This window comes from Suncus etruscus, chromosome 17 (genome assembly GCF_024139225.1).
Source record: "Suncus etruscus isolate mSunEtr1 chromosome 17, mSunEtr1.pri.cur, whole genome shotgun sequence".
Taxonomy (NCBI): Eukaryota; Metazoa; Chordata; class Mammalia; order Eulipotyphla; family Soricidae; genus Suncus; species Suncus etruscus.
In genome coordinates, this window is record NC_064864.1 from 37770537 (window position 1) to 37796615 (window position 26079).

The 26079-nt window shown below is 42.6% G+C and overlaps 2 protein-coding genes across 2 annotated transcripts in view; one reads left to right on the forward strand and one right to left on the reverse strand.

Annotated features, from left to right (window-relative positions):
- FFAR4 (free fatty acid receptor 4) overlaps positions 1-12759 on the forward strand; it is a 25973-nt gene extending 13214 nt beyond the window's left edge. Inside the window, exons 4-5 of the mRNA XM_049790397.1 lie at positions 1572-1700; positions 12317-12759. Of these exons, the coding sequence (XP_049646354.1) occupies positions 1572-1700; positions 12317-12706 (519 nt within the window). The 3' untranslated portion in view covers positions 12707-12759. The remainder of the gene's footprint in view (positions 1-1571; positions 1701-12316) is intronic.
- Positions 12760-18761: 6002 nt separating this feature from the next.
- Positions 18762-25372, reverse strand: RBP4 (retinol binding protein 4). Its single transcript, XM_049790398.1, has 5 exons — positions 25315-25372; positions 25082-25213; positions 24822-24958; positions 24597-24703; positions 18762-19162 (listed from the first exon to the last, which is right to left on the reverse strand). Exons 2-5 carry the CDS (start codon positions 25193-25195, stop codon positions 18762-18764), a joined length of 759 nt encoding a protein of 252 aa, XP_049646355.1. The 5' UTR covers positions 25196-25213; positions 25315-25372.
- Positions 25373-26079: the final 707 nt, after the last annotated feature.

Genomic DNA, 26079 nt, shown 5'->3' on the forward strand with positions numbered 1-26079 from the left:
AAGACAGCTAAATGGTAGAGCATATGCCAGGCATGTGTAATGCCCTCAGATCAATTCTTGCCACCTCACAGTCCCCAGGTACACCCCAGGACAACTCTAGTTCATTCCTTTACTTTGTCCCATTGGGAGTCCCTTCACCCCAGCACTGCAGGGTATAGCCAGTTAAAAAGTATGAAAACATTGTCATTGGGGTTATGACATTTGGAAGGTTTTTAATTCTAGGACAGTCTTTGTTAAAAAAGTAGATGGTTAGGTTTACCTGTTTTGTATTTAAAAATGATTTCTCTTCAAAAGGGACTTTTACTGCTTTTTTCCACTGTACAGAAGTCATATGAACACATTTTAGAAATTTTGAAAAACCAGGTAGGCTAAGATAAAAAATAATTGGAAATTCACATAAGATAAAATAATAAAATTAACTGGAAACTCTCTTAGAAACAGACAGCTGTGGAGTCTGTCCTTCCAGTTTTGTCACTGTAGACAAGGAGGCACAGGAATTTTGTTTGAGAGCATGAAGAGAGAGAGAGAGAGAGAGAGAGAGAGAGAGAGAGAGAGAGAGAGAGAGAGAGAGAGAGAGAGAGAGAGAAAGAGAGAGAGAGAATTGATAGATTTTCTTTTTTAGGGGTGTTGTGTTTGGGGCTATAACTGATTGTGCCCAAGAATCATTTTTGGTAGTATTCGGAAGGCCATATTTGGTGTTGGGGCATCACCAACATGTTGTATTGGCCACAATACAATAAGGAAAGCACTATTCCCAATGTACTATCTCTCCATTCCTTTGATAGAGGCTTTTCAATACATCAAAAGACATACTGCAGCATCCTTACCCAATGTTCAGCATAATGGCAAACATTTGAACTTAACTCACTACAGTGAGACCGTGAATTATAACCAGAATTACAAACATTTACAAGTGGGGCTGGAGAGATAGCACAGCAGTAAGGCATTTGCCTTAGATGCAGAAGGACGATGGTTCAAATACCGGCATCCCATCTGATCCTCAGCCTACCAGGAGTGATTTCTGAGCATAGAGCCAGGAGTAACCCCTGAGGGCTGCCAGGTGTGACCACAAACAAACAAACAAAAACTCAAACATTTACAAGTTCAGGCAAATTCCAGGTTTTGCATCTTAAACTGATGGAGAGCTGTAGTTGTACCTTGTTTGGGCATGTTGCATCTTCTTCTGGAGAAGATACCCAGGAGAACATGGTTCCTATCTGGGTGCTGGAATTGAAGTGGAATAATATGGTCTTTGTTGATGCAGCTCAATGTTTTCAGTATTTGAAAATCACCCAAATGACTGTTTGGTCTTCACCGAGACCTCATAGCCGTCAGTGTATATAACAAGATGGCACATGTTGGTATGTTTTGTTTTGATATGTGTTATGCATCACTACATAATCTTTTAGGGGTCCGTTTCCAGGTTATGAAATGAAGGATCAAAGGCTCTTCACAACTTAGTCTAGGGAAGCAGAAAGAGCAAGAACTACACCTAGAGCTGCAGACTCAGTAAAAACAAAACAAAACAAAACACACACACTTAATGATGTTTTCTTCCTCTCTGTAACTAGGAGATTCCAATTTGCACACTGATTTGGCCCAGCATTGCTGGAGAAATCTCTTGGGATATACTATTTGTTACTGTGAACTTTTTGGTGCCGGGATTACTCATTGTGACTGGTTACTCCAAAATTTTACAGGTATGTATGCTTCTATTGTTGCAACTGATCTTCACTTGGGGTTGGGCATAACAGTTGGCATCAGCATTCTTGGCATAAATCAGAAGTTACCTTAGTATTCATGCCAGTTAAGGTCAAACTTGATGCTTTCTATAACATTGGATCCACTCACCCCTTCAGCAACATTAATAAAGGAAGGTTTGGTGCTTTAGTTTTGAAGTGAAACACTTTTATTTAGAAAATAAGAGCGGAGAAGAGAATTCAAATACAATAAAAGAATTACACATCCTAAGTTGAGATGCTAGCAACTCTAGAAGTGAAGTGAACTATAAAACACAGAAAAAATAATCATACACTGAAATAGAAGGGTGTGGGGTGTCAGATGTGCTGAGAGCCTGTTTTTGTTTTAGTAATTTTTATTTCGACCAAAGTGAATTACAAATTTTTCACAGTAATTTTTTAAGTACATAGTGACATTGAATCAAGGGCAATCCCACCACCAGTGTTGTCCTCCATCTCTGTTCCCAGCATGCATCCCATATTCCCCTCCTTTGCTCCTAGGTTTCTAGTATAAGTGGTTCCCTCTGTATGTAGCTTGTTGTAGCTTGGGTATCGATTCTGTTGTCATTGGCTTTGGATTTGGTGTTTAAGTCTGATCATTTTTTTTATTTTTACTAAATTCATATACATGTTTGGTCTTGGTACCATCCATTATTTCCTCCGCAATTTATGAGGCAGAACAAGATGATTCAAGTTATGTAGTTCTGTTTGAAGGAAAGAAAAACAAAAAAGGAAGGGCAAATATAAAATGAACAAGCAAAAACAACCCAGGAGGAGTCCATCTAGAGGTTGTAAATATCAATTTAAGAGGAGAGGGATAAAAGGAAGAAAAACATATAAAAAAAAAGACAAAAAAAAGACAAACAAGAAAAAAAAAACAATTTTTAAAGAGTAATAAGCTTTGTTATTATTTTTTATTGCTATCACCTAAGAAATGTAAACTCGGGCCGGGCGGTGGCGCTAATGGTAAGGTGCCTGCCTTACCTGCGCTAGCCTAGGACGGACCACGGTTCGATCCCCCGGCGTCCCATATGGTCCCCCAAGCCAGGAGCAACTTCTGAGCGCATAGCCAGGAGTAACCCCTGAGCGTCACCGGTGTGGCCCAAAAACAAAAACAAAAACAAAAAAAAAAACAAAACAAAAAAAAAAGAAATGTAAACTCTTTACTAAAAATTCCATACATTTAAGAAAGTGTAACAGGGGCTGGGAAGGTGGCGCTAGAGGTAAGGTGTCTGCCTTGCAAGTGGACGGACCTCGGTTTGATCCCCTGGTGTCCCATATGGTCCCCCCAAGCCAGGGGCAATTTCTGAGTGCATAGCCAGGAGTAACCCCTGAGCGTCAAATGGGTGTGGCCCAAAAATTAAAAAAAAAAAAAAGGAAGTGTAACAATGAAACTAAATATCTACTTCCATTATTAGCTATTCAAAGTGTGGTTTTCAAATTCTTTTTAATACCCTTGGAATGGAATATATGAGAATATATGCATGAGATACCATATAAAATAGCCAAATATCAACTATGAGCCATAGTTTAAGTCAATGTTTCATTTTATTTTATTTTATTTTCAGATTTGAGATAGTTCTGACTTCCCTATAATGTGTCTTCTTTGCTTAACACATATTGTAAAATCCTTCGCTACCAGCGTCCAAATCTGTCGCATTATCTTTAACAACTTCATGGTTTTCTGTCATACAGAGGCAACGTTATCTAATTTATGGACTTCTTGGATTGCACACATTGTTTCCTCATCACAAACAGCAATGTAGTGATAGAGAATGTACACCTCTGACTTCTTTTTATTATAGTGCCATATACCTACAGAAACACACACCCAGTCTGCATGTACAGCTCAGACAGTGGTCCACAAAAGCAATACCAGGAATAGAATGGAAGCCAGAACATGACCTAAAATCCTTTCTGGTTACTTTCCCATCACTTTTCTCAGGGAATGGGCCTTTCTAAATGATGCTAAAATAGGAAGTGGTCTTGATAGGGATGTGAACTAGTGTTTAGCCTGTTCCCCCTTCCCAGACTATTCCTTTACCTCCCAGTCCAGGTAAGCAGCATGGACATAGGTTCATATGTAAAGGTGTGTAAAGCTGGTCTTATAGCAGAATGTACTTATTTGACAAACAGGCATATAGAGGGGATTCTCAATAGCCCCTGCTCTCCATCTGGACACTCTTATAGCTCTTTCTTTGTACCTTCTTAGATACACATAGTTCATATTAGGCCAACCTTAGCCTGGGCCCACTAATCTGTGGGTTCTTTAGGACAAACTCTACTTTCCTCCCACATTATTCTTTAGATACTACCCGACCTGTTGACTTTTGACCACACACATGCCCCTGGTTGGGTCTTGTTTTAAGTACAGAAGCCAGATTTAGGTGTGGAGTGAAGGAGGGTAAAGGGCTTGCCAGGGGCCTGGCATGTGCATATACTATTAAGTGTTAGCTATTCTCATTATTTTGACAGAGAGGGAAAGGAGGAGAAGTAAAAAATGGATTAAAATTATTTAACAAGAGTATTGTTAAATATGAGAGTGCCAGGAACAGATCCATATAATCATAATAGGATTACAAATGAGAAAACCAAGGCACAGAGAGCTTAGGCAACTTGTCCCAAAACTACAAATTATAAGTAACTTGACTCCAGTTTTTTTCAGAGATTTGTCATGGGTTTACTTTTGCAAAGTGTTGGCACAGGGTGGAAATTGGTCAAGAGTGAGCACTTACATTATTTAGGAGGGAAGAGGACACAGGCTGAGGTACTGTTACTCAGTGCACTGAAACTGAAGCAGAACATGTGTAAACACTTTGCAAAAGGTTAAGTGCTAAACAAATGTAAGATGTCACAAACAGATGAAAGAGAGAAGAGGAAAAGGGCTAGAAAGTCACACAAAAGACTTCTATTTCATGGCTCACACCTCTATGAATGATTATAAAGTTATTTATATATAAATATTTAAGCACCATGATTACAATTACATGTTTGTAACAGTATACCCCCCTTCACCAATACAACATTCCCACCACCAATACGCCCCTTATTTTACTAACTTGGCTTGCAATCATTTTCTGTGTGACTTTGGGTAAGTTATTAACCTTCTCTTAAGCTTAATTTGCTTATTTAAAGAATGGTTATCACTGCTCTAACAAGGGATATGGTTATGAAATGTATAGAGAGGTATTTTTGGTAGTACAGGGAGTTTTATACCTATCTATAACAGGAGATGACTCTATTATATCTATTGGTTAGACCAATTTGTTCCTCCTACTCTTCTCTCAAAACTGGAGAAGACATTACTGAGATTTTTGAGTAAATAGCAGGCTACAGAGTTGAAATATGGTGAGAACAAGGACCTATAACTTGACCAGGGACAGGCTGGAAGTAGTGGCAGCATTTACTGTTACCACAGAAAAATCATAGTGAGAACAAGGAACCAGGGACTTTGCATATGAAAAGTATGCAAGACCAGTCTTCCCTTTTTGCTTGCAACAGACATCAGGATAGCTTGTAGAAACAGAATATTGATCCTGATTCTAGTTGTAAAAATATTTGAATCAACAATATTAATCAGTCTGTCACTTCCCTTACATGTGGATAAAATCCAAAGTTCATCTCATAAGGTTTGGTATGATCTGGCCCCTGTCACCCTTCTCACCTCTTATCCTCCCTCTGTCCATATTGGCCTTGGAATTAATTGTTCCTTACACGTTGTTTGTGCTGCCTCAAGGCTTTTGCATGTGCCATTCTCTCTCCTGGATCTTTCTTTGTAAAATTTTTGTGAGAATCACTACTCCATTTCATTTAGGTCTTCTCAAAAGGCTGTTTTCTTAGAATGTTCCTATTGTTCTCTTGCCCCTTGTTCTGATTTATTTCTGAAAAAGACACTTCCCACCCATGCCATGTTCCAGCAATTATATTGGTTTGTCATATAGCTTGCCCCCTAAGTCACACTTTATTTATAAAGAGACTGTTTTGCTCACTGCTGTATCCCCAGCCCTAAAACAGAGGCTTATTAAAGCCTATGGAAAGGGCCAAGAGAGACTTTACCTCTGGGCACCAGTAAATCACTTGACACCCAAGCTTTATTTCTGGGTGACCTTAGGCCATTCATATAACTAATGTCACCTCTGTTTTCCCTGGCACCAGATGGGCCCCAGTGGGTTGTTTAGTACAATAAAATAAGAGTGTAAATATAATCATCATGAAAGTGGAATATCCTAAGTTTATGAGACTTTTAAAAGATTACTTTCCATACCATTAACAAAACTGACCATTTTCCATTTACCAGGAGGATGATATATTAGTCCTCCTTTGGCACTTTTAGGTCTGCCAGCCCGATGGTCTGAAAGCAGGTGGATAGAGAATCTGGATAGACTTTAAAAATGGCCCCTGCACTCATTCAAAGCTTAACTCAGAGACTGTATTCATCTTATCTGCTGAGCCTTTTCTGTTCAGGACATTACTATAAAACGATTGAGCACTAAAATTAATTAGCATTGTCAGAGAGACCAATTTGAAAATCATCTGAAGCCACTGCACCACTTGCCCTTCCCCAGTCACAAACTGCCTCTAAGTTATCTATATCTGGGGAATTGCTAATCACTCTGCTTTTTACTCCTCTCAGTGCCCCCTAAAGTACTTTCAAGCACTATATCAATGCTAGTTGTAAAGCTCCATGACCAAATGAATTGGGATGAGGGGGTGGTGCTGGAATAATTAGAGTTGAATCTGTTTCTTAGCAGCAGGAGTTCTCAGGGCCTCTATTATGCAAATATACTTTGGAAACCTACTCTGGAATTTGTTAAGCCCAGCTAGTTTCTTAAACTCTGGGTCACGACCCCTTTATAATTTCCCAAAGTGGATGTGGGGGTAAGGAGATCATAAAATTTTGTTTTAAAATAAATTTGTAATGTGTTATCAGTAAATGTTTGATTTGCTTTTGATATGCCTAGGTAGCTTGCAGTGAGTATGAGCAGAAAAACTTTAATATATTACTCTCTAGAACCTTTCTTTCTGCAATGGTTCTCCAAGAATCTTTGGGATTCTGGGAATCTTTTTTGTTTAGTTTAGTTTTGTTTTTGATTTGGGGGGGGCACACCTGGTGACGCTCAGGGGTTACTCCTGGCTATGCGCTCAGAAATTGCTCCTGGCTTGGGGGACCATATGGGACGCCGGGGCGGTCTATCCTAGGCTAGCGCAGGCAAGGCAGATGCCTTACTGCTCCGGCCCCAGATTTTGGGAATCTTTGGAAAAATGCTTCCACAGTCTCACCTTTGTGTTTATTTCTGCCCTTAGCCAGGCATAGAGCCTTCACCTAGGTCCCTCTCTGCAGGGTCCACTTCTGGGATCCCTTTATGTGGATTCTTCTTTTCAGGGCCTGTTTCAGTGACCAACTCAGAAACCTTCTATGCCACCAGCCTTCCCACTTCCTCTTTCCTCATGGCCCAGGCATGCTATTCATCTCTCACGGCTTTTTCTAATTGAGTTTCCCAGGGTAATTGTCTTCAGGCCATGCCCAGTGCTTCCACCAGGCTTTCTGCTAGCTTTGGAGCTTGATTGACATGTTCCCCCAGCAACAGTTGCCATGCGTGAGGAGATGCATCTACCTGGTGCCAGTCAGTGTGTTTATTGCTCCTCTCTCCTATTCTCCTCCCACATATGAGAATGGTAATATAGGGCAACGAGGTAGCCTTGTTTCTTGCTGACTAGTCAGTCCCATAAGAATGCTAGAAGTTCAGAGAGTATGCATTGAATGAATATATGGCTTAAATGGAGTAAGCCTCCACTGAACATGGACTCTCAAAGGAGTGCACCTGTACCCTTATCCCTAAGCCTGTGCTAAGAACTGGTTAGGAGAGGGTTAGAAGGGGCACTTCTGAAGAGAGGATCTATGTCCTAAGGATTCTAAGTGACACTGCAGATTGACCATTAATTCCCAGAAAAGACAGAAGCCCAGGGACCCCAAATTGGGGAGTCCCCTTTCCCTGGTACCCTCCCTTTGCCCCCCACCCAGCAAAGATCATGAAGTGGGGAGTTTTTCTCACTGCATTCAGATGCATATATATGTGGGTGTGAAGGTAGGGAGCCTCAACAGTACCATTTATTAAGGAGGGGGAAGAGAAAGTGGTAGGGTGCTTATTCTACTTGCTGTCTAGCCAAGGCTTGATCCCTGACATTCCATATGGTCCCATGAGCCCCACTAGGATTGATCTCTGAGCACAGAGCTAAGAGTAAGCCTAAATACTGTTGGGAGTTGCCCTTCTATCAAAAAAGACAAAGAAAATAGTGGAAGGTTTAACCTTCTGGAGAGTTAAAACCCTGTTATTTTAGGCGATTGAAGATTCCTTAGAGAATTGTTGAAAAGGCAAAGTTTAGTCCCCAGAATTGGAGTATCTAAAGAGAACTCCAGGCACCTGCATCTTATTGTGTGCCTTATGCCCACATTCCTAGGATCCCTGACCTTTCCCTTCCCTGTATTTGATCATGAGAACTTGAAGGAGTCACTTCAGTGAATCTCAATCTCCCTCCAGTCAAGGCAGTGGACAGCTCTCTCCCTCCCTCCCTACCAACCCTTCTACTGCATAGACTTGTTTCCAGGATTAAATTTAATATGGAAAGGTAATTGAGCATTCAGTTTCCTCTAAAAGCTGCTGAAGCAACTAATTTCAGTTGCCAGAGACATTATAAATGGGAGAATAAAATGTTGAAATTTTGAATATTCCCAGCCTCTGGCACCAGGTAGAATGGGGTAGAGATGGTGCAAACCACACTTAGTTCCAATGGGCCCTTCTCCTCACTTCATAACTGCTCAAACCCCAAGAGATGCTGTGAAAATTATTGTGACAATTTCTGCTTCAAATGGGAGAGGCCTGCATAAAACTCAGCTCTGCTGGCTCCTGCTGTACTCTGTCTGGGAAGCAATAGGGGAGGAGTAAGGAAGAGAGGGGAGGGAATGGGAAGGAATGTTGGGGGGAAGTGTTGGGAGGGGAAAAAAGAGGGGAGAGAGGACTGTTCTTGCATCATCTGTTGCTCATTTCTTTACCCAAGCAGTGGCCCAAAACAACTGCACTAAAGTCAGCAAGAATTCTCATTTAATCATTAAACCCTGCTCCCCTTTTAATGAGAAATTTTATTGAGAATAGGTGATGTCATTCTGACCTTGGAATTAAATTTACTCTAAGGTTTTAATTGTCTTCTAATGACTTCCCTTCTGGGGATTCCAGAAATCCCCAGATTTTTCTCCTCCAGAAGAAGCTCCCAAGAGCAAGAAGTGTGGGCATTCAAGTCCCCAGACACCTTTTATGTGGTCCCACATGGGCAGACTTAAGTGAATGAAGCTGTTCACAAGAACCTGGAATGTGGCAGTGACATTTTTTTTTTTTTAGTTTTGGGGCCACACCTCGTGCTGTTCAGGTGGTTAATACTGGCTCTGAGCTTAGAAATCGCTCCTGGCAGGCTTAGGGGACCATATGGGATACCAGAGATCGAACCCGGGTCATTCCGGGTCAGCCCAGTGCAAAGCAAACACCTACTACTGAGCCATACACCCTACTACTGAGCGATTGTTCTGGTCCCATGGCAGTGACATTCAGAGATCTCAGGCTAGAACCAAACAGGCTAAGCTGTCAGGCACACAGCTGGCTAACTACATATGTCTCCCCCACTCACCCCAATATCAGTTCCTACCTTAATTCTGAATCTTTTGGCTCCATGGAAGCTGAGAAAAATATGACAAACTGCAGGCCTTCAGTCCTGGTTGTAACCAGAGGACAGTTGGAACAGGGCCCAAGGACAGTTGCCAAAAGAGTCAGACCCACCTGTCTGAACCCACCCACCTGTCTGAATCCTGCACACCTGAAATAGCAGTACCATCTTTTTTATCACAGGTCCCACTTTTGAGCCTCTGAAGCAAACACTTTAAGGTTTCTGTTTTCTTTTTTTTTGTTCTCTCTTTGTTTTGGGGACACAATGGGACTGCTCCTGGATTACTCCTGGCTCTGTACTCAGGAAATTACTCTTGCTCAAGGGACCATATGGGATGGCTAGGAATCACACTTGGGTCAGGGACATGCAAGGTAAACACTCTACCTGTTTCAGCCCCAAGGATCCTATTTTCAGAGCAGGTTGTCTTTCTCAGGGCACCAGTTTCCTATCCTGTTACAGTGTAGAATGAAGGGTTGTAACAAATCTGTCTAGTTAGTGTTCTTGAATCAGTAACAACATTAAGTACAGGAGCTTGTTAGAAAGGCTCATCCTCAGCTGCTCCCTGAGCTGGTACCTCTGTCATCTATTTATTTATTTATTTATTTATTTATTTATTTATTTATTATTGAGAAGCTAACACTCTGGAGCATAGTGTGATGTTGGAACTTTGTATTCATGAAACTGTCACTATTTTAAATCATGATATTTTATTTTTAATTTAAATACCATGACTACAAGGTTGTTCATAATACTACAGTTTTTTTTCCCACAGATAAATTTGTTCATAGTTGAGTTAGTCATACAATATATAAAAACCTTCACCCATTTTCTGCCAACAACATCAACAGTTTCCTTCTCACCATCTCTGATGTCCTTTTCCCCTCCACCCATCCTCTCCCACCTGCTCCTGGGGCAGCCATTTTACTTCTCTCTCTCCCACCTGCTCCTGGGGCAGCCATTTTACTTCTCTCTCTCTCTCTCTCTCTCTCTCTCTCTCTCTCTCTCTCTCTCTCTCTCTCTCTCTTTCTCTCTCTCTCTCTCTGTCTCTCTCTCTCTCTGTCTCTCTCTCCTTTTCTTTTCTGACATTGTGGTTTGCACTACTGCTAATGAAGGGGTGCCATGAATGTTACTTTCATATTAGACCCTTCTCTACTCGAACTGAACTCTCCATTCTTTGTGGCAAGCTTCCAACCATGGACTGGTCCTCCTAATCCTCATCTCTATTGTCTCTGGATATCATCCCATACACTGTCTTTTTATTTTCTTTATATTCCACAGATGAGTGAAATTATTCTATGTTTATCCTTCTCCCTCTGATTCATTTCTCTCAGCATAATACTCTCCATGTTTATCCAAGTATAAGAAAATTTCATGACTTCATTATTTTCCTAATGACTGCATAGTATTCCATTGTGTAGATATACCACAGTTTCTACCTTTAAATCTAAATTTAAGTCAGGGCTTGTTAAATAAGCCCCAGGATGCTGGGAGGTGCTTTGGGGATAGTTGGGCCCTATCTATTTCCACCAGAAATGTTTCCCAGTGTTGGCTTGTTCCAAACAGACTGTTTTCAGGTGAGACAGGGACAAGCATATTCTTTTTGGCCAACCTATTCCAGTTGATGGGCCATTATATCCTAGATTCCTCACTGCCAACTACTACCCACTTCTCTGATGCTAAAGCCAGACACCTAACTGACAGGGAGGAATGTCTTCAAGGTCTCCCCAGAGTACAGTCTGGACCACCTTTCCAAACCTATGTAACTGGGGTTCCTCTGTTCCTGTGATTCCTTTGCTAGGATGCTGGCCCTGCTCACTACTACAATTAACTTGAGGCTCAAAGGAGCAGGGGGTTCTCTCATACCTCTTTCAGGTGTACAAAAAGCAGCACCCCAACAAGTGGGCTGAGTCATCACCACTCAACAGGTGGGCAGTGAGTAGTTTGGATTTTTCAATAAATGTGTTTTGATCAGCCTCTCTATCTTATCAGTGAGGAGAATGGTCAAGTATTCCAAAGCTTTCCAGACTTTTTTCACTATACCTGTTTATTTTAGACCATCATTTCTTATGGGCAAGCTAAACTAAGTTCCCCCCCCCCCTGAAGAACTGGGGACAAGGACAGAATGTTTTATAAGTGAACCCCTTTGGGATGAGGGAAATGTATGCTTCCCATGAGAAGTGACCAGCCATTGGCTCTGATCAGAGGCTACTGTGTAGCTAGGTATAGTCCAAAACCCCAAATAGATAAATAAATAAATCTCCACTCCTCATTTGAATGTTCCATTGAAGGGGAGCCCAAGAAGCATGTGATCCACCCCAATAAAAATAGGTCCCAGCTGCCCTACCTGTATTTTGATTTACTTCCTCCTCAAGGCCTAGGCCTGCTGTGTAATTTGTAAGTCTTGTACATATAATCAACTCCTATTTTAAATTTTTCTAATGGTTATTGCTGAAGGGCATCTTGCAATCTGCTCAACTGTAAAAGTGACTTTAAAAGGCCAGGAATACTCTAAGGTAGTAGAATTCCTGAACCCACGTGAGTTCCCCAGACATAAGGAACCACTAATATTTTTATCCTGAAGCTTAGAGATTGTCCTTTCATGTCTTACATGTCTTTGTGATATCCCTTAACCACTCTCTAATATTCACATAATTGTTTTTAGCACATCCCACACAACAAGGAAAGTGCCAGATCTCTAGAAGGGCAATCTCTTGACCTGCACCACATTCAGTGTATGAAATAGTCCGCATGCAATGGAGAGGGAAGATTCCTGGATCATCTGCCATCTCTAAACCATCCCTTCCCTCTCCTCCTTCACCCACCTTCTCCTTTCATGACTCTAACTCTGTTTTGTATTCTTCCAGATTACTAAGGAGTCAAGGAAAAGATTAACAGTGAGCATGGCATATTCGGAAAGCCACCAGATCCGAGTGTCCCAGCAGGACTTCAGGCTCTTCCGCACCCTCTTTCTGCTCATGATCTCCTTCTTCATCATGTGGAGCCCCATCATTATCACCATCCTCCTCATACTGGTGCAGAATTTCAAGCAAGACCTAGTCATCTGGCCATCACTCTTCTTCTGGGTGGTGGCCTTCACCTTCACCAACTCGGCCCTAAATCCTATTCTATATAACATGTCGCTGTTCAGGAATGAATGGAGGAAAATTTTTCACTGCTTCTTCTTCTCAGAAAAGGGAGCCATGTTTACAGACACTTCTGTCCGAAGAAATGATTTGTCTATTATTTCCAACTAGTTTATTTTTATCTCAAAGAAGAACTTGTCATTTTTTGGCAAACCCTGGAATATTGTTGTTATTGTTGTTGTTGTTTTTAAAGGACCTTTTATTCTAAGGCCTTACATAAAGGTGATCACCACATGTAATGTAACCTATGCAAGTATACATTTATAGTGTCCATAAATTAAGGGATGATCAGTGTAACAGTTTTATCCTTTACAAAAGGACTTTTAATGGGTTCCTTTAAGTATGAAATTGTGCAGTGTATTTATAATATGATTGCATTTAATAAATTTTTATTTATAACTGCTCATCAATCACATTTCCTGCTACAAAACCACACCTCTCTGGTCTCTGAAGTGAGTTTTGGTATTGATTCAGGACTCAGGTTTATTCTCAGAAGACTCGAGGCCACTTTAGATCTTGTTACACTCCTTGTTATAAGACCTTGCAATCATTCATTAATGTGAATGCCATTTGAGGAACTACAAGGAATCGTCAAAGGTGATTTTATTCTCATTTGTATGGAATGCAAATGTGTGTATCCCTTTCCCTTTAGAAGTACTATAGCAAAATTAGGGGAAGATAAGATGACTCCAAAATGTTTGAGGATAAGACAATAATTTCCTGCATTGATCTATCCACCAAGTGCCTCTTAAGTATAAGCTGTGGTCTAACCATGTTTTGGGTTGCTGAGAATGCGATGGTCAATGAGGCAGCAAGGACCTTGCCTTCAATAAGTGGAGCTTTTTTCTCTTCTAATAAAGAGAAGGAGCACTACAGAGAAGTCAGTATGGCATCATAAAGAATGGAAGACATTGATGGAAATTTTGATAGGAAATGACAGGGAGAGATGTAGAAAAATCTGATAGGTGATATCTGGATCAAAATATCAATCAAAAGAAAGATCCAGCCATATGAGTCCAGGGGAATGAGGCTAGAGGCAGAATATAAACTGGTTGCAGATGAGACTGGAATGCTTCTGAGGAAGAAAGAAGACTAATGGATACAAAGCAAAAATAACTGAGCTGCCTCTGCACTGGGTTTTGTGCTTGGTACTGAGACAAAGGAGTTATTGTCAGATCTAGGACAGTTTCACAGAAAAATAAGGTGCAGTGATTAGTGGTGGGAGATCATTAATTATGTGGTGAAATACAGTAGCGAACGGCAATTTCCAAGTGGAGATTGATATATGACTTAATGTATATTTTAAATATTCCTGTCAGGGAATAGAATTTGGGGAACAAGAATAAAGATAGGAACCTGTTAGGCGACAACTGAAGTATCAAAACAAAACAAAAAGATGAGCAATGTAGAGAAGGTAGGTGGCATCAATAGGGCGATTGTGAGAAATGATCTTGGAAAAGTGGAGTGAGTATGAAAGCAGATGGGCAGGATGAAGACTGTGGGGGTAAAAGGGAGGATTTAGGGGGTGATTCCTAGATATTTTACCCTGATGCTGGTTGAAGCAGGCAATAGAAACAAGGAAGAATAGAAGATCTAAATGGAGAGTGGGCTAGGTTTAGCAGGGATATAGACTTGACCTGAGGTTGGGATCATTAAGGAGTGTTTTTAGACAGATGGTTTTATTAAATATCCTGAAAGAAAATAAATCAGAATCAAAGAGAAGCCAGAGATAGGCTGTTCCTTGAAAGTAGAGTCAATGATTGAAATGTGCAATGGTTTGGAGATTGGCACACAGTGGATACTCAACAAATCTTCGTGACCATATAAATCAGGGCCATGGTTGACTGGTATCTTGACTGGTATCTTCTAATGTAAATTTTCTGGGAGTCACAAGCCCAAGAACAAGGATGGGGCTGAACTTTTTCATTTATCTTTAGTTAATGGAGATGGTAAATATAAGTCCTTTGTGGCTCTCTTCCAGGTCTCAGGGTTGTGCAAGTAAAACTAAGAGGCAGATTTTGAAGCCCTGTTCTGTGGTGATCGACCATGTTTCCTATACCTGCCCATCTATCTTCTCCTTTTCTGATGGGAAAAGGAAGCACAGTAGGTGTGGGTTACAGGGGCCATGCATATGCTAATACCCAGGGAGAGAGTTCAACATACATGGAAAAGAGGTGTCTCCCCCACTCCTGACATAGTTCACAGATATCAACCCAGCATCATCCTCTGGTAGGACTAAGTGCTAACTGAATCCTTACAGTAGCCAAGGCTAATATCTATGAATTGGATTTGGGCAGAGTGTTAAGCGGGAGTGTTAGGGCCACCACCAAGTGGTATTCAATGGTTACTCTTGGCTCTGTCCTCAAAGACCACTCTTTGTAGTGCTTGGGGAACATGTACAGTGTCAGGGATTGATCCAGTGTTGACAGTATGCAAGCACAACATTTCATTTCATCTACAATCTTTCCAGCCCCGAGCTGGATTTTGGGGCAAAACCAAGTCTCTCTGATTCAAATTCTGACTTCCTCTAGAAGATAAGAAACTCCTGGGAACTTTTCAGAAATGAGGCAATGACTCTTCTACCTGTGGGGTCTGGGGTTCTCCTATTTCTCCCCACCTGAATCTAGCCTGTTTTCTTTTTGCTATAGGTATGTTTGGGGGGGCTGTGATCTTCCTCCAGATCTGGTATTCAGTTTATCTAGCAAAGCATGAGGCTATCTTATTTGGAACATCTGTGGGACTTGGACCGAGACACCTGCCTGTCAGTTTCTCAAACCCACCTTGGGCAAGCCCTCTGGATACATGACAAAAGGTACCCTCTCATGTATTCCAAGCTGAGTAGGAGCCTGGCCAGCCTTTACTCACCAGCCAGCAGTTGAAGCCTTACTGGGTTAAAGGGAAACTTTTTTTTCAGGAAGTTGAGAGAAAATACTAATAATGAGATTAAGTGCTAAAAGTGGCCAAAGGTCATAAAGAAGGCACCTGGAAGAGAGCCTGCTGTGAAGTACAGCCTTTCCAGTCACCTGTGGGGTTCTTACACCTACATGCACATGAACACAGACAAAACATGAATCATATGAAACAGGTGACTGCATTTTAATAAATCCAAGATTGGAATCCAAAGTCTCCAGTGGTTCCTTGGAAAACTCCTGTTAAGACTGACTTAGAAGGGCAGACAGACCCATTTAATGCTGCACACATTTTTATGTATAGGGCAGGTTTCATGTTTGCTGAGGGAATTGGGGGAAAAGGGTACAGCTAAATGAAGATAAATAGAGCTGAAGGCTGAGTGTGAAGCTGCCTTCCTGGGAGATGTGGGACCCTCTGCGGTGCTACAGAAGATTGCTTTCTGAATTGCCCGAACAGTATCCTGGAACAGAAGACAATCATTAGAGGCAGGCAACCCCCTGTTTCCCACCAGTCCCCAATCCTTAGACTTTTTGCATCTTTTAAAGATTAACAAGGAGGGGCTGGGAAGGTGGCGCTAGAGGTAAGGTGTCTGCCTTACAAGCGCTAGTGTACGACGGACAGCGGTTCGATCCCCCAGCGTCCCACATGGTCCCCCCAAGCCAGGGGCGATTTCTGAGCACACAAGCCAGGAGTAACCCCTGAGTGTCAAATGGGTGTGGCCCAAAAACCAAAAAAAAAAGAAAGAAAAGAAAAGAAAAGGAAGTGTAACAAGGAATAAAAAATAAAAATTACAGCTGGAAGTAATCCAGCTGTAATCCTCCCCTGAGTTTCTCTAAAATGAAGGAGCGCTGGGAGAATAGAATCTTCTGTAGGAAACTGTTCTTGCTACATTTTAAAGGGCCTTTGACCGAATCTTGGGGGATAATTGCTGCTACTCTGCTAGGGGCTTAAAAGAATCCTCAGTCTCATGTTACACAAAGAGAGAGACACACAAGACTTCCACCACCACCACCATCACCCCTTTTCTTTCTTTCTTTCTTTCTTTCTTTTTTTTTTCGGGAAATATCAGCTTTATTCATGCCCTAGCCAACATGCGTGGCTTCTCTCATAAACTTTTATGCTGGATTCCTATTCAACCCTGCATTGTACCTTGTTCCTCAGCCATCTCCTACTCTTTTTTTTTTCAAGTGTACTTAACTAAAATTTAATCAGTGAAGCCTGTACATAGTGGATTTATTTATTTTATCATTTTGTATAATAAACTAATTCACAGCCACCTATGGAAAATATTAGACAACTTTTGTTTTGTTTTGTGATCATATCCAGAGGTGCCCAGGGGGTTACTCCTGGCTGTGCTCTCAGGAATCACTCCTGATGGGGTTGAGGGGACCATATAAAGTGTTATCCCTCCCCAAAGCCAAATGCTAATCTTTTCTGGATGGTGAGACCCTACCACCGCTAGGAGGGGTCTGTGGTTGGTAATTAAGAGTGGCCTGGGGAGAGTGGCCTGGGGGGGGGGTGTGAGAGGGAGATGCAGCAAGGCGGATCAGAGACAGGATGGATGCAGAAAGGCTGCTTAGCTTAGAGGCCATGTGAGGAATATGTACATGGCGATTAGGGCCCTGTAAAAAAGCTGGATTTCTCTTGGAACTTCATCTGACTGCCTGTGGATCATTTCTTCTTCATGGTCACCCTGATACCTAGAGACTGACCAAGCCATAGGTTTGGCTCAAGACCAAGCCAAGAAAGGCCCCACCATCCATCCATCCATCTATCTATCCATCCATCCATCCATCCATCCATTCATCCATCCATCCACACTACTAGGACTTTATATAATAAATAATTAATTCTACATAAGGTGCCAGGTCAGCTGCATGCTAAGCATGCAAATCTTGGGCAACTGTTGCAATTTTTTTGTAATTCATTTTGTAAAGAGAAAGCCTCCATTTTCTCATCTGCAGGATGTGGAGAGGAAAAGAATCTACTTCAGAAAGTATTCCAGAGAAATTAGAGATAAAGTGATAAAGAACCTGACTGGGATCCTGGCTGGGTGGAGTCTTCACGGCTCTTTTCTTTGATCCATAACATCCCACTGATTTTTATTTGGAGTGGTGGTGCCCATTTGGTATTGTATCTGATGTGTTTGTTTGGTGTACTATTTGCTTGGCATAGTGTCTGTTCGGTGTAGTACTCTGTTTGATATTGTATCTCACATAGCATCTATTTGATATGGTGTGAGCAAGCTAGTTGAAAAGCTGATAGACAAGTTTTTCTTTTTTTATATTTTAGCATTTCTTTATTTGGGAATCCTAAATAAAAGTTTTCTGTATGGAGTGTCAAATCCACAAACAGCATGCTTACCTCTGGCTTTTAGATCAAGATCAGAGCAGAGTAATATTTACTTGCAGTGTTTTTGTTTGGGTTGGTTGGTTTTGGGTTTGGGGCCACACTTGGCATTGTCAGCACTTACTCCTGGCTCTGTGCTCAGGAATCATTCCTGACAGGTCTTGAGGGGCCTTCTGTGGTGTTGGGGATTAAATCTAGGTAGTAGCATGCAGATCATCTTAATCCCTGTACTATCTCTCTTGCCCTAGTTTCAAAAAAGATTAAAAACTGTTCCAGGGATTCTTAATTAACATAATGGAAAATCAGCAAGTCAATATAATGGTTACTTGATTCCACAGAAGATAAAGAAGCATTTCTTCTTGTTTGAAGTAACTCTCTTTAAGGTTTTATATCAATAGGCACATTTTTAAAAATCTTACTCTCCGATGAGCTGCTTAATCTCAAACAATATAAATTTAGACAAAATGGTTTTGGGGTAGTATCATCGGGAGAAAGTCACATAACCATAGGCTGAGCTAAGGCAGAGGAAAAAGAAAAGATGGTGTCCCTAATGTTTTAATTTGAAGTGTTAGGGTTGAATCTGGAAAGATAGTGCAAAGGGGTGTTTTGTTTTTGTTTTTGTTTTGTCTTTTTTTTTTTTTTGGCAGGGTGGGAGACCTGAGTTTAATCTCCATTGACAAATGGTCCCTTGAAAATTGCTGGGCACAATCCCCATCCCACCCTACCCCCCACCCTGAGAGTGGTCTTGAAAAGCACCAAAACCAAAAAGAGGGTCAGGGAAAGGCCAGGGTTCAGGGGCCAGGGAGATAGCCCAGAGGCCCAGGATTCAATCCCCAGCACAGCCTGGTTTCCCAAGATGCTGGGAGTAGTCTCAGAACATTACTGGGTGTTACTCCATCCCTTGCCTTCAAAATGGGTACCACAGATGGAAGAAAGACCCTTGTTCTTTCCTGCCTGGCTCCATGATACATGTAGTGAAGACCAAGACTTGGGCTTCCAGGAGGCTTCTCAGATCAGACTCCCTATTTCCTCTTTCTTGTAGTTCCAAACTCCCTGCCCAAGCTGGGGGAGCTGGAGGTTCTGCCCACCACTCACCGTTGTGAACAATCAGCCTGTACTGCCTGGCCAGGCACAGCTCCTCCTGCCTCCGCCTCACGATTCGCTGCACATCAGGGGTCAGGCCATTGGGGTTCCGGGCAAACACGAAGGAGTAGCTATCAGCGCAGGTGCCATCAAGGTTGAGGAGTCGGCAGGAGTACTGCACAGCATAGGTGTCATAATCCGTGTCGATGATCCAGTGGTCATCGTCTGCAAGCCAGAAAGCCACAAAGGCCAGGAATGTCCTTGAGTTCCAGAACACCAGGGCAATGTATTGCCAAGCCTCAAGTGAAGTTGCTTCCTTTTTCTTTTTTCTTTTCCCTGCCACAGGGCTTACTCCTGGCTCTGTGCTCAGGAATCACTCTTATTACTTTGAAGATTATAGGGGTTCTTGGGGTTGAATTAGAGTCAGCCACGTGCATGGTAAATGCCCTGTCTGCTATACTATATCTTTGGCCCCAAAGTCACTTCCTTAAGCTGATTTTGTTTTGATAGAAAGCAGAAGACTAGAGAGAATGCTGGCACTTCTTACACAACTGTGACAAGAAAAAATGATCTTGTTCTTTACAGAAAAATGTTATGGTTTGGAGAATAAGGTACGAGGAGGGACATCATTAATTTCTACAACACTTCTTACCCTAAAAATAAATGGGATGGCTTCTTTTCAAATAATAATTGGACAATGTGAGCCAATTAGAAAATCAAAGAAAAGAGGACCTGGCTTAGCAACTAAACCACCAGCCTTGAGATTTTAAGCTTCTGAGCTGGATTCCTGGTGACCTATAGGCACTGACCTCAGTCCCTAAAGTTCTGCTGTCCAGGATCTTGATGCTATTAGAGTGTATAAAGTCTCTGGCATGCAGCCAGTTGTGTGTGAGAATACAGGCAGAGGTGTTACCCTGGCTCATTGCAATCACAAAGGGAAGCAGGTGAAAAATATTCACAGAATTAAGCCTTTCAATAGTTGTCTTCACCATCTACCTCCAATGATTATTTGTGCTTTTGAGGCTAATGTCAGAAGGTTATCAACTCATCCTATCCCCAATATTTGGGTGATAATCTCTTTCCTATCAGCCAGTTCAGTCATGTCTAAAACCACCCTTTGCTTTTGTCTCACAGGCTCCTATTATAATCAGTCTCCTGATTTTCTTCATCCTAGTTGCAGTTTAGAGACCCACTCATATCTCTCTCTCTGTCTCTCTGTCTCTCTCTGTCTCTTTCTGTCTCTCTGTCTTTCTGTCTCTCTGTCTTTGTCTGTCTCTGTCTCTCTGTCTCTGTCTCTGTCTCTGTCTCTGTCTCTCTCTCTCTCTCTCTCTCTCTCTCTCTCTCTCTCTCTCTCTCTCTCTCTCTCTCTCTCTCCTGGCATAGGGAAGATGCTTGCCTAGACACTAGCAATTCTAAGACTTATATTCTTCAGAACTCCTCTGAGAGAAAACAGCTGAACTCAAGGAAACTTATTATGTTTACTCCTAGAGTTGGGGGTGCAAGCCCTGAAATAATATAACATATCAACTAGGAAGGATAAAAATGTGTTGAGAAACAACTATGCTCCGGGTTCTGCATATACCTTCTAATAGAAAACAAGTACTGTTTCTTTATTTAAGGCTCACTGACAAATACAACCATAATTAGGGGTTTCTGAGTTTTTTTTTTCACTCCTGTTAACTTTAGTAAAAAGTCCAACATTTATCTTTTTGGCTAAACAGTGGAAGAATTTTGATCATGAAAGTTTTTGGAAGAGGGGGCATACCTGCAGGAGCTCAGGGATTACTTCTGGCTCTGCACTCAGAAATTACTCTTGGCAGGTTTAGAGGACCATATGGGATGCTGGGGATTGAGCCCAGGTTAGTCATTTGCAAAGCAAATGCCTAATCTACTGAGCATCCTCTGGCCCCTAAATTTTTGTCTGATTTTCCTTCTTCTTCTTCATTTTTTTTTTTTTTGGTTTTTGGGTCACACCCGGCAGTGCTCAGGAGTTATTCCTGCTCTACACTCAGAAATCGCCCCCAGCAGGCTCAGGGTACCATATGGGATGCTGGGATTCAAACCACTGTCCTTCTGCATGCAAGGCAAATGCCCTACTTTCATGCTATCTCTCCGGCCCCTGATTTTCCTTCTTAAGTCATAAGTGAAATTGCTGAGTCCAGCTAGAAAAGGTAAAATCAAGTTCTTCAATATCACCCTGGTGGCAGCTGATGCTGGGTCATCTGGAGAAACAGACACCCAAATATTTCCAGCAGCAGCTATCTGTGCACAGAAACAGGAAGAGAAAGAACCAAGATTGTGTAGAGGGGAGTCCCAATCTAAGGAAGTGGGAATCCAGATAACAAGTAAGAGGTTTTGACTATTAGTTTAAAGCCAAAGAAAACTCATCAGAGGTAATTTCCTCAGGTGATCCCATTCCCTGATGATCTGCTGTCTTACAAAAGCAGGACTAGAATGTGTCCCTCTTGTGTCCTTTATCTGAGTCATTTAACCATCAGAAGGGATGAGATCATGAGAGATGCTTCCTAAAGCCCTTAGTTCTAACTGCCCAGCTGTGCCAACCAAATGGTGGCAAAGCTCTTTCTAATTGTCAAAATAACAACAAACAACACACTGGCTATTGCAAAGTGATTAGAATGAGGGTTCTTGAAGCCTAAGTCAAAGAGTTGTGAAAGAGTCATCTTCTCTAGGGGTTTTCTATCTTAATAGTGAGAAGAATCACTCCAGAAGCTTCTCAAAGGCCCATGATGAGTTCCTGGCCCTAAGTGTTTGAACCAGTCCAAGGCTTGGCCACCAAGCCACACCAACCTTGAACCCTGAAATATTCAGCTATAGCTGTCTAGTATGTCTAATTTCAAAATAATATGACAGCAAATTTCATGAACATTTGGGATATTTTTTTGTACGAGAGTCCCTCTTTTTAAATACAAGTATTTTCACAAGCAGATTCATAGAGTGTAGAGAAGGGGAAAGGGGAAAGAAGGCAACCTACTCTCTGCAGCTTTCACTACCTCCTGAACAAGTCAGTTCTTAATGCCAGACGGAAGTCAAACAAAAAACAAAAAATACGAGAAGTGAAAACTAAGTTTGTAATCAATAAAATAAAAAAAGAAGTAAAATTCTATATTAGCATACCCTACAGAAGTAGGTGAGTGCCAACAAGTGACTAATCATCAGAGGACATTTCATTCCCTTTATCCTTCAGGCAGAAGTGTATCTAAGAGACACTAGTTAGCAGTGTACTTAGTTTAGTCACTTCTCTGTCAGTCACAGTGACTTCATTTCTCAAAAAGAGCCTTGACCCTGGCCTGAAATATAAACCTGTCATCTCAAGCTGAGAAATCATAAAGTGCATTCTTACAGAGAACTTATGTCTCCTGAACTGCTCCAGGGGCCTTCTGCCTGCTAACTCATTGTACCCTCGCAAAGTAATTCCAGGAGGTCATTGCTGCAATCACCCCCTCCTGCATATGTGAAAACTGAGGCACAGTGAGGCTAAGGAACTTTACCAGGTGATGAATTGAGCTATACTATCTACTGTAGGCTTATCTTGCACAGTGCAAACTTAGCTTGATTTGCAGTTTTAGCTTGCCTAGTGCTACTTTTCTGAGAGATAGCCTTGGAAACAATATGTCCTGGACCGGGCGGTGGCGCTACAGGTTAGGTGCCTGCCTTGCCTGCGCTAGCCTTGGACGGGCCACGGTTCGATCCCCCGGCGTCCCATATGGTCCCCCAAGCCAGGAGCAACTTCTGAACACATAGCCAGGAGTAACCCCTGAGTGTTACCGGGTGTGGCCCAAAAACCAAAAAAAAAAAAAAAAACAAACAAAAAAAAAAAACCCCCAATATGTCCAAGGATCTTTCATATCATAGTATCATATCATAGTTACTATGATATATATAATATTATATATAATAATCACTTTATTTATTTATTTGTTTATTTATTTGGTTTTTGGGTCACACCCGGCAGCACTCAGGGGTTACTCCTGGCTCCATGCTCAGAAATTGTTCCTGGCAGGCTCGGGGGACCATATGGGATGGCGGGATTCAAACCAATGGCCTTCTGCATGAAAGGCAAATGCCTTTTCTCCATGCTATCTCTCTGGCCCCTATATATAATAATCACTTTAAAGAGCACAACACTTCCCTCCTCGCTGCCCATGAAATCAAATCCCAGTAGAATCTCAATCTATTCCAAACTAGAATTAATCTGGTTTGGTTGGTAGGAGAAGAAGGAGAAGCAAATGCCTAGTTGTTTAACACACTGATGCTGGTGTGTACCACCAGTAGCTCACATTTGACTGTGATTTAGTTAATACAAATTGCAGCGCCAACAACAAAAGTGTACCTCAAAATGCCACGCAGCATTTTTAGATGACTAAAAATGAGTGTTCTTGTAACTCCTGATATTGATTTTTGCATCCATCATTTGTAAAGTATCTATTTAACATTAAGTGAATTATTTTAGAAAACTTCTGCATTATTTGAAACCATTTTTATTACTTTTAGGGAATAAAAGCTTTTTTTTCTCTCCTGGAGAATAGCAATCCCATCTGTACTATATACATCAATACTGGAGCACTGGAGCATCAACTGGGAAAAGAATGCAATTCCACCTAACATACACAGCTTTAGAACAATTCAAAGGTACATGCCATCTGTACATGGGATATAGAAAGTATGTATCTGTGCTTGATTATTGAGTTCCAAGAGTCCCTGACAGCACCTGAAGCTGATTTGTCTCACAGAGGAGCTTTAAAACTATTCTTTGCAAAAGTTGATCTGTATCAGTGACCCTTGCTAGTAAGGGTCACTTAATCCTGGCCTGAGGAATGGGACCTTTGGCATCTGACACTAGGCCTCCCCCAATCTTATTGACAAAGCTCTACCTTCTTGGTTGCTTCAGTTTATTTATCTGCTTATTAAATCCTCTTTATGGGGAACAGGGGACTCTAAGAGTCAATGATCCCTGGCCTGTTTTCTTGAGCTACTGAGTAGACTTTAACTTTTGAAATATTCAGGAGAAATGGGAGACCTGGGTTGAAAGAGCATATGGATGTTTTTCCATAACCAGGCCAAGTTTTAGGTTCTTCAAATTCTGCTCTTCTCCCACTTTCAACCCCTTCTGAGTTTCTATGTTTGGGTGAAACCCAAAAAGAAACCATGTCACTGCCAAAAGCTCTAAATCTATATGGGCAGAAAGGATACCTGGGACTGAGCTAGCTCTGTATGAAGCTCCCTTTATCCTTGCACATAGATCTCCCTAAATTCTGCTGGTCTTAAACTGCAAAGTTGTCTCAGGAATTCAGTGCAGAGGGATGCAGAAAATGCAAACTAAATTGGTGTGTGTGTGTGTGTGTGTGTGTGTGTGTGTGTGTGTGTGTGTGTGTGTTTGTGTGTTGGGATTCTGGGAGGTGAGAGGCCTTGCCAGAAAATGCCAGTCCTAGAAGTCCATTTTAGCTTGGGTGAGATTTACTCAACTGGGGGAAGCAGGATGGGAGAAGGCTGACTGCTTCTAATCTGACTTCAACTGGGATGATGAGTTGGTTTTCTAACACTTCCAACCATTCTTCTCAAGAATGAAAGAAAGAAATTCAAAGATTTCTTCAGGTAAGTCCCCCTATTCCCAAACTAGGACCGGGAGCTGACTACTCACGTCCTTTCTGGAGAAAGGAGGCAACGCCCCAGTATTTCATCTTGAACTTGGCAGGGTCCTCCGTGTCAGTGAAGGTGCCCACCATGTCTGCACATACGTCCCAGTTACTGCAAAAGTCAGGGGAATCCTAAGTAAGGCAGGGGGTCGTCTCCTCCCTCCAGCCAGAGTCAGGGCTGGCACCCCTGACTTCATGCAAAGGGGCAAAGCCACCCAAAGGCCACTGACTTCAGCAGGCGGACTCGGCCCTTGGCCTTGGCGCTCATCTGGCCATTCTCATCCACGGAGAACTCTGCCACAATGTTGTCCTGCAGAAAGAGGCCCTCGGGGTCCTTCTTGGCCATGGCATACCAGGTCCCTGCAAACTATGAAACAGAGTAGGGTTGGGGCCTGGACATCCTGGAGGATATCCAGGAAATGTGGGCACAGGGGGTGCCACCCCACAACCCACATCCTTGCTTTGGGTCACCAAAGCTTTGGACACCTACTCGGGCCTTGTCGAAGTTCTCCTTGACTCGGAATCTGCTCACGCGGCAGTCGCGTGTGGCCGCCCGGCCGCTGCCCAGCACCGCCAGCAACACGAGCGCCCACACCCACTCCATGGTGCCCAGGAGTCCGGCCTGCAGGGGAGTGTGCAATTAGAGCCTGCCAAGCTGCCAACCGGGGGGGGGGGACCCTAAGCGCCCCCGATCCCTGGTCCCCGCCCCGTACCACCACTCACCGCCTGGAGCCGCGGGGCGCTCGTGGAACCTGCAAGGGAGCGCGCCGCGGGGGCCACCCCACTGTTTTATAGCTCTGGGGAGGGTGGGGGGTCGCGCTTTCGTAACTGCGCGGGGTGAAAGACCGAGGGGGAGGCGCCGGCACACCAGCCCTTGCATAATGCTCCCTGGCTCACCCCCCGGGCGCCAGGAGAGGCCCAGAGGGACAGTCTCACCTCCCGGCTGGGTTGGGGAGCCTGAGCGCAGCCCCCACTTGCTGCAGCAAGGACCAGTCAACCAGCTCTGGTCCCAATAACTCCAATGCGGCCCCCAGAGATTGCAGGGTCCAGTAGGGGCGTCGACCGTGCTCCCCTCCTGTGCTCCAGGGCCCCTACTGGGAAGGCGAGGGAAGGTGGTGCAGAAGATGGGAATATTTAAACCAGCTCGTTTCCATTTTATAAAGGGTGTCTTTTACTCTCTTTTAGGAGAGCCGTGGTACCCTCTGGGTCAATATTTGTTCTTTAGTTTCAACATCTTTCGAAGCAATAAAACCCTCCCTGTTAAATATTCGCTAGAACACGCAAACCGTGGTCAGGATAGGAAATATTTTAGCAACCTTGGTGCTTACCTACTTACTCTGTGGCTCTGCCCTCAAACCACCATAAACACACGTCTACCAATTGTTTATGGAGCATTTTTATTTCCAAGTCATACTGGAATTTTGTTTTCAAAACAGCCAGGGTGAGTTGGCTGAGTGGAGGAAAGGAGGGGAGGGGAGCAAAATTCTG

Coding starts and splice junctions, on each gene's coding strand:
- RBP4 (XM_049790398.1), bottom strand. CDS start 25,195: ATGGAGTGGGTGTGGGCGCTCGTGTTGCTGGCGGTGCTGGGCAGCGGC. Junction 24,704..24,821: donor GGCCGAGTCCGCCTGCTGAA/GTCAGTGGCCTT, acceptor TGACTTTTGCAG/TAACTGGGACGTATGTGCAG. Junction 19,163..24,596: donor CTCCTTTCTCCAGAAAGGAC/GTGAGTAGTCAG, acceptor TCTGGCTTGCAG/ACGATGACCACTGGATCATC.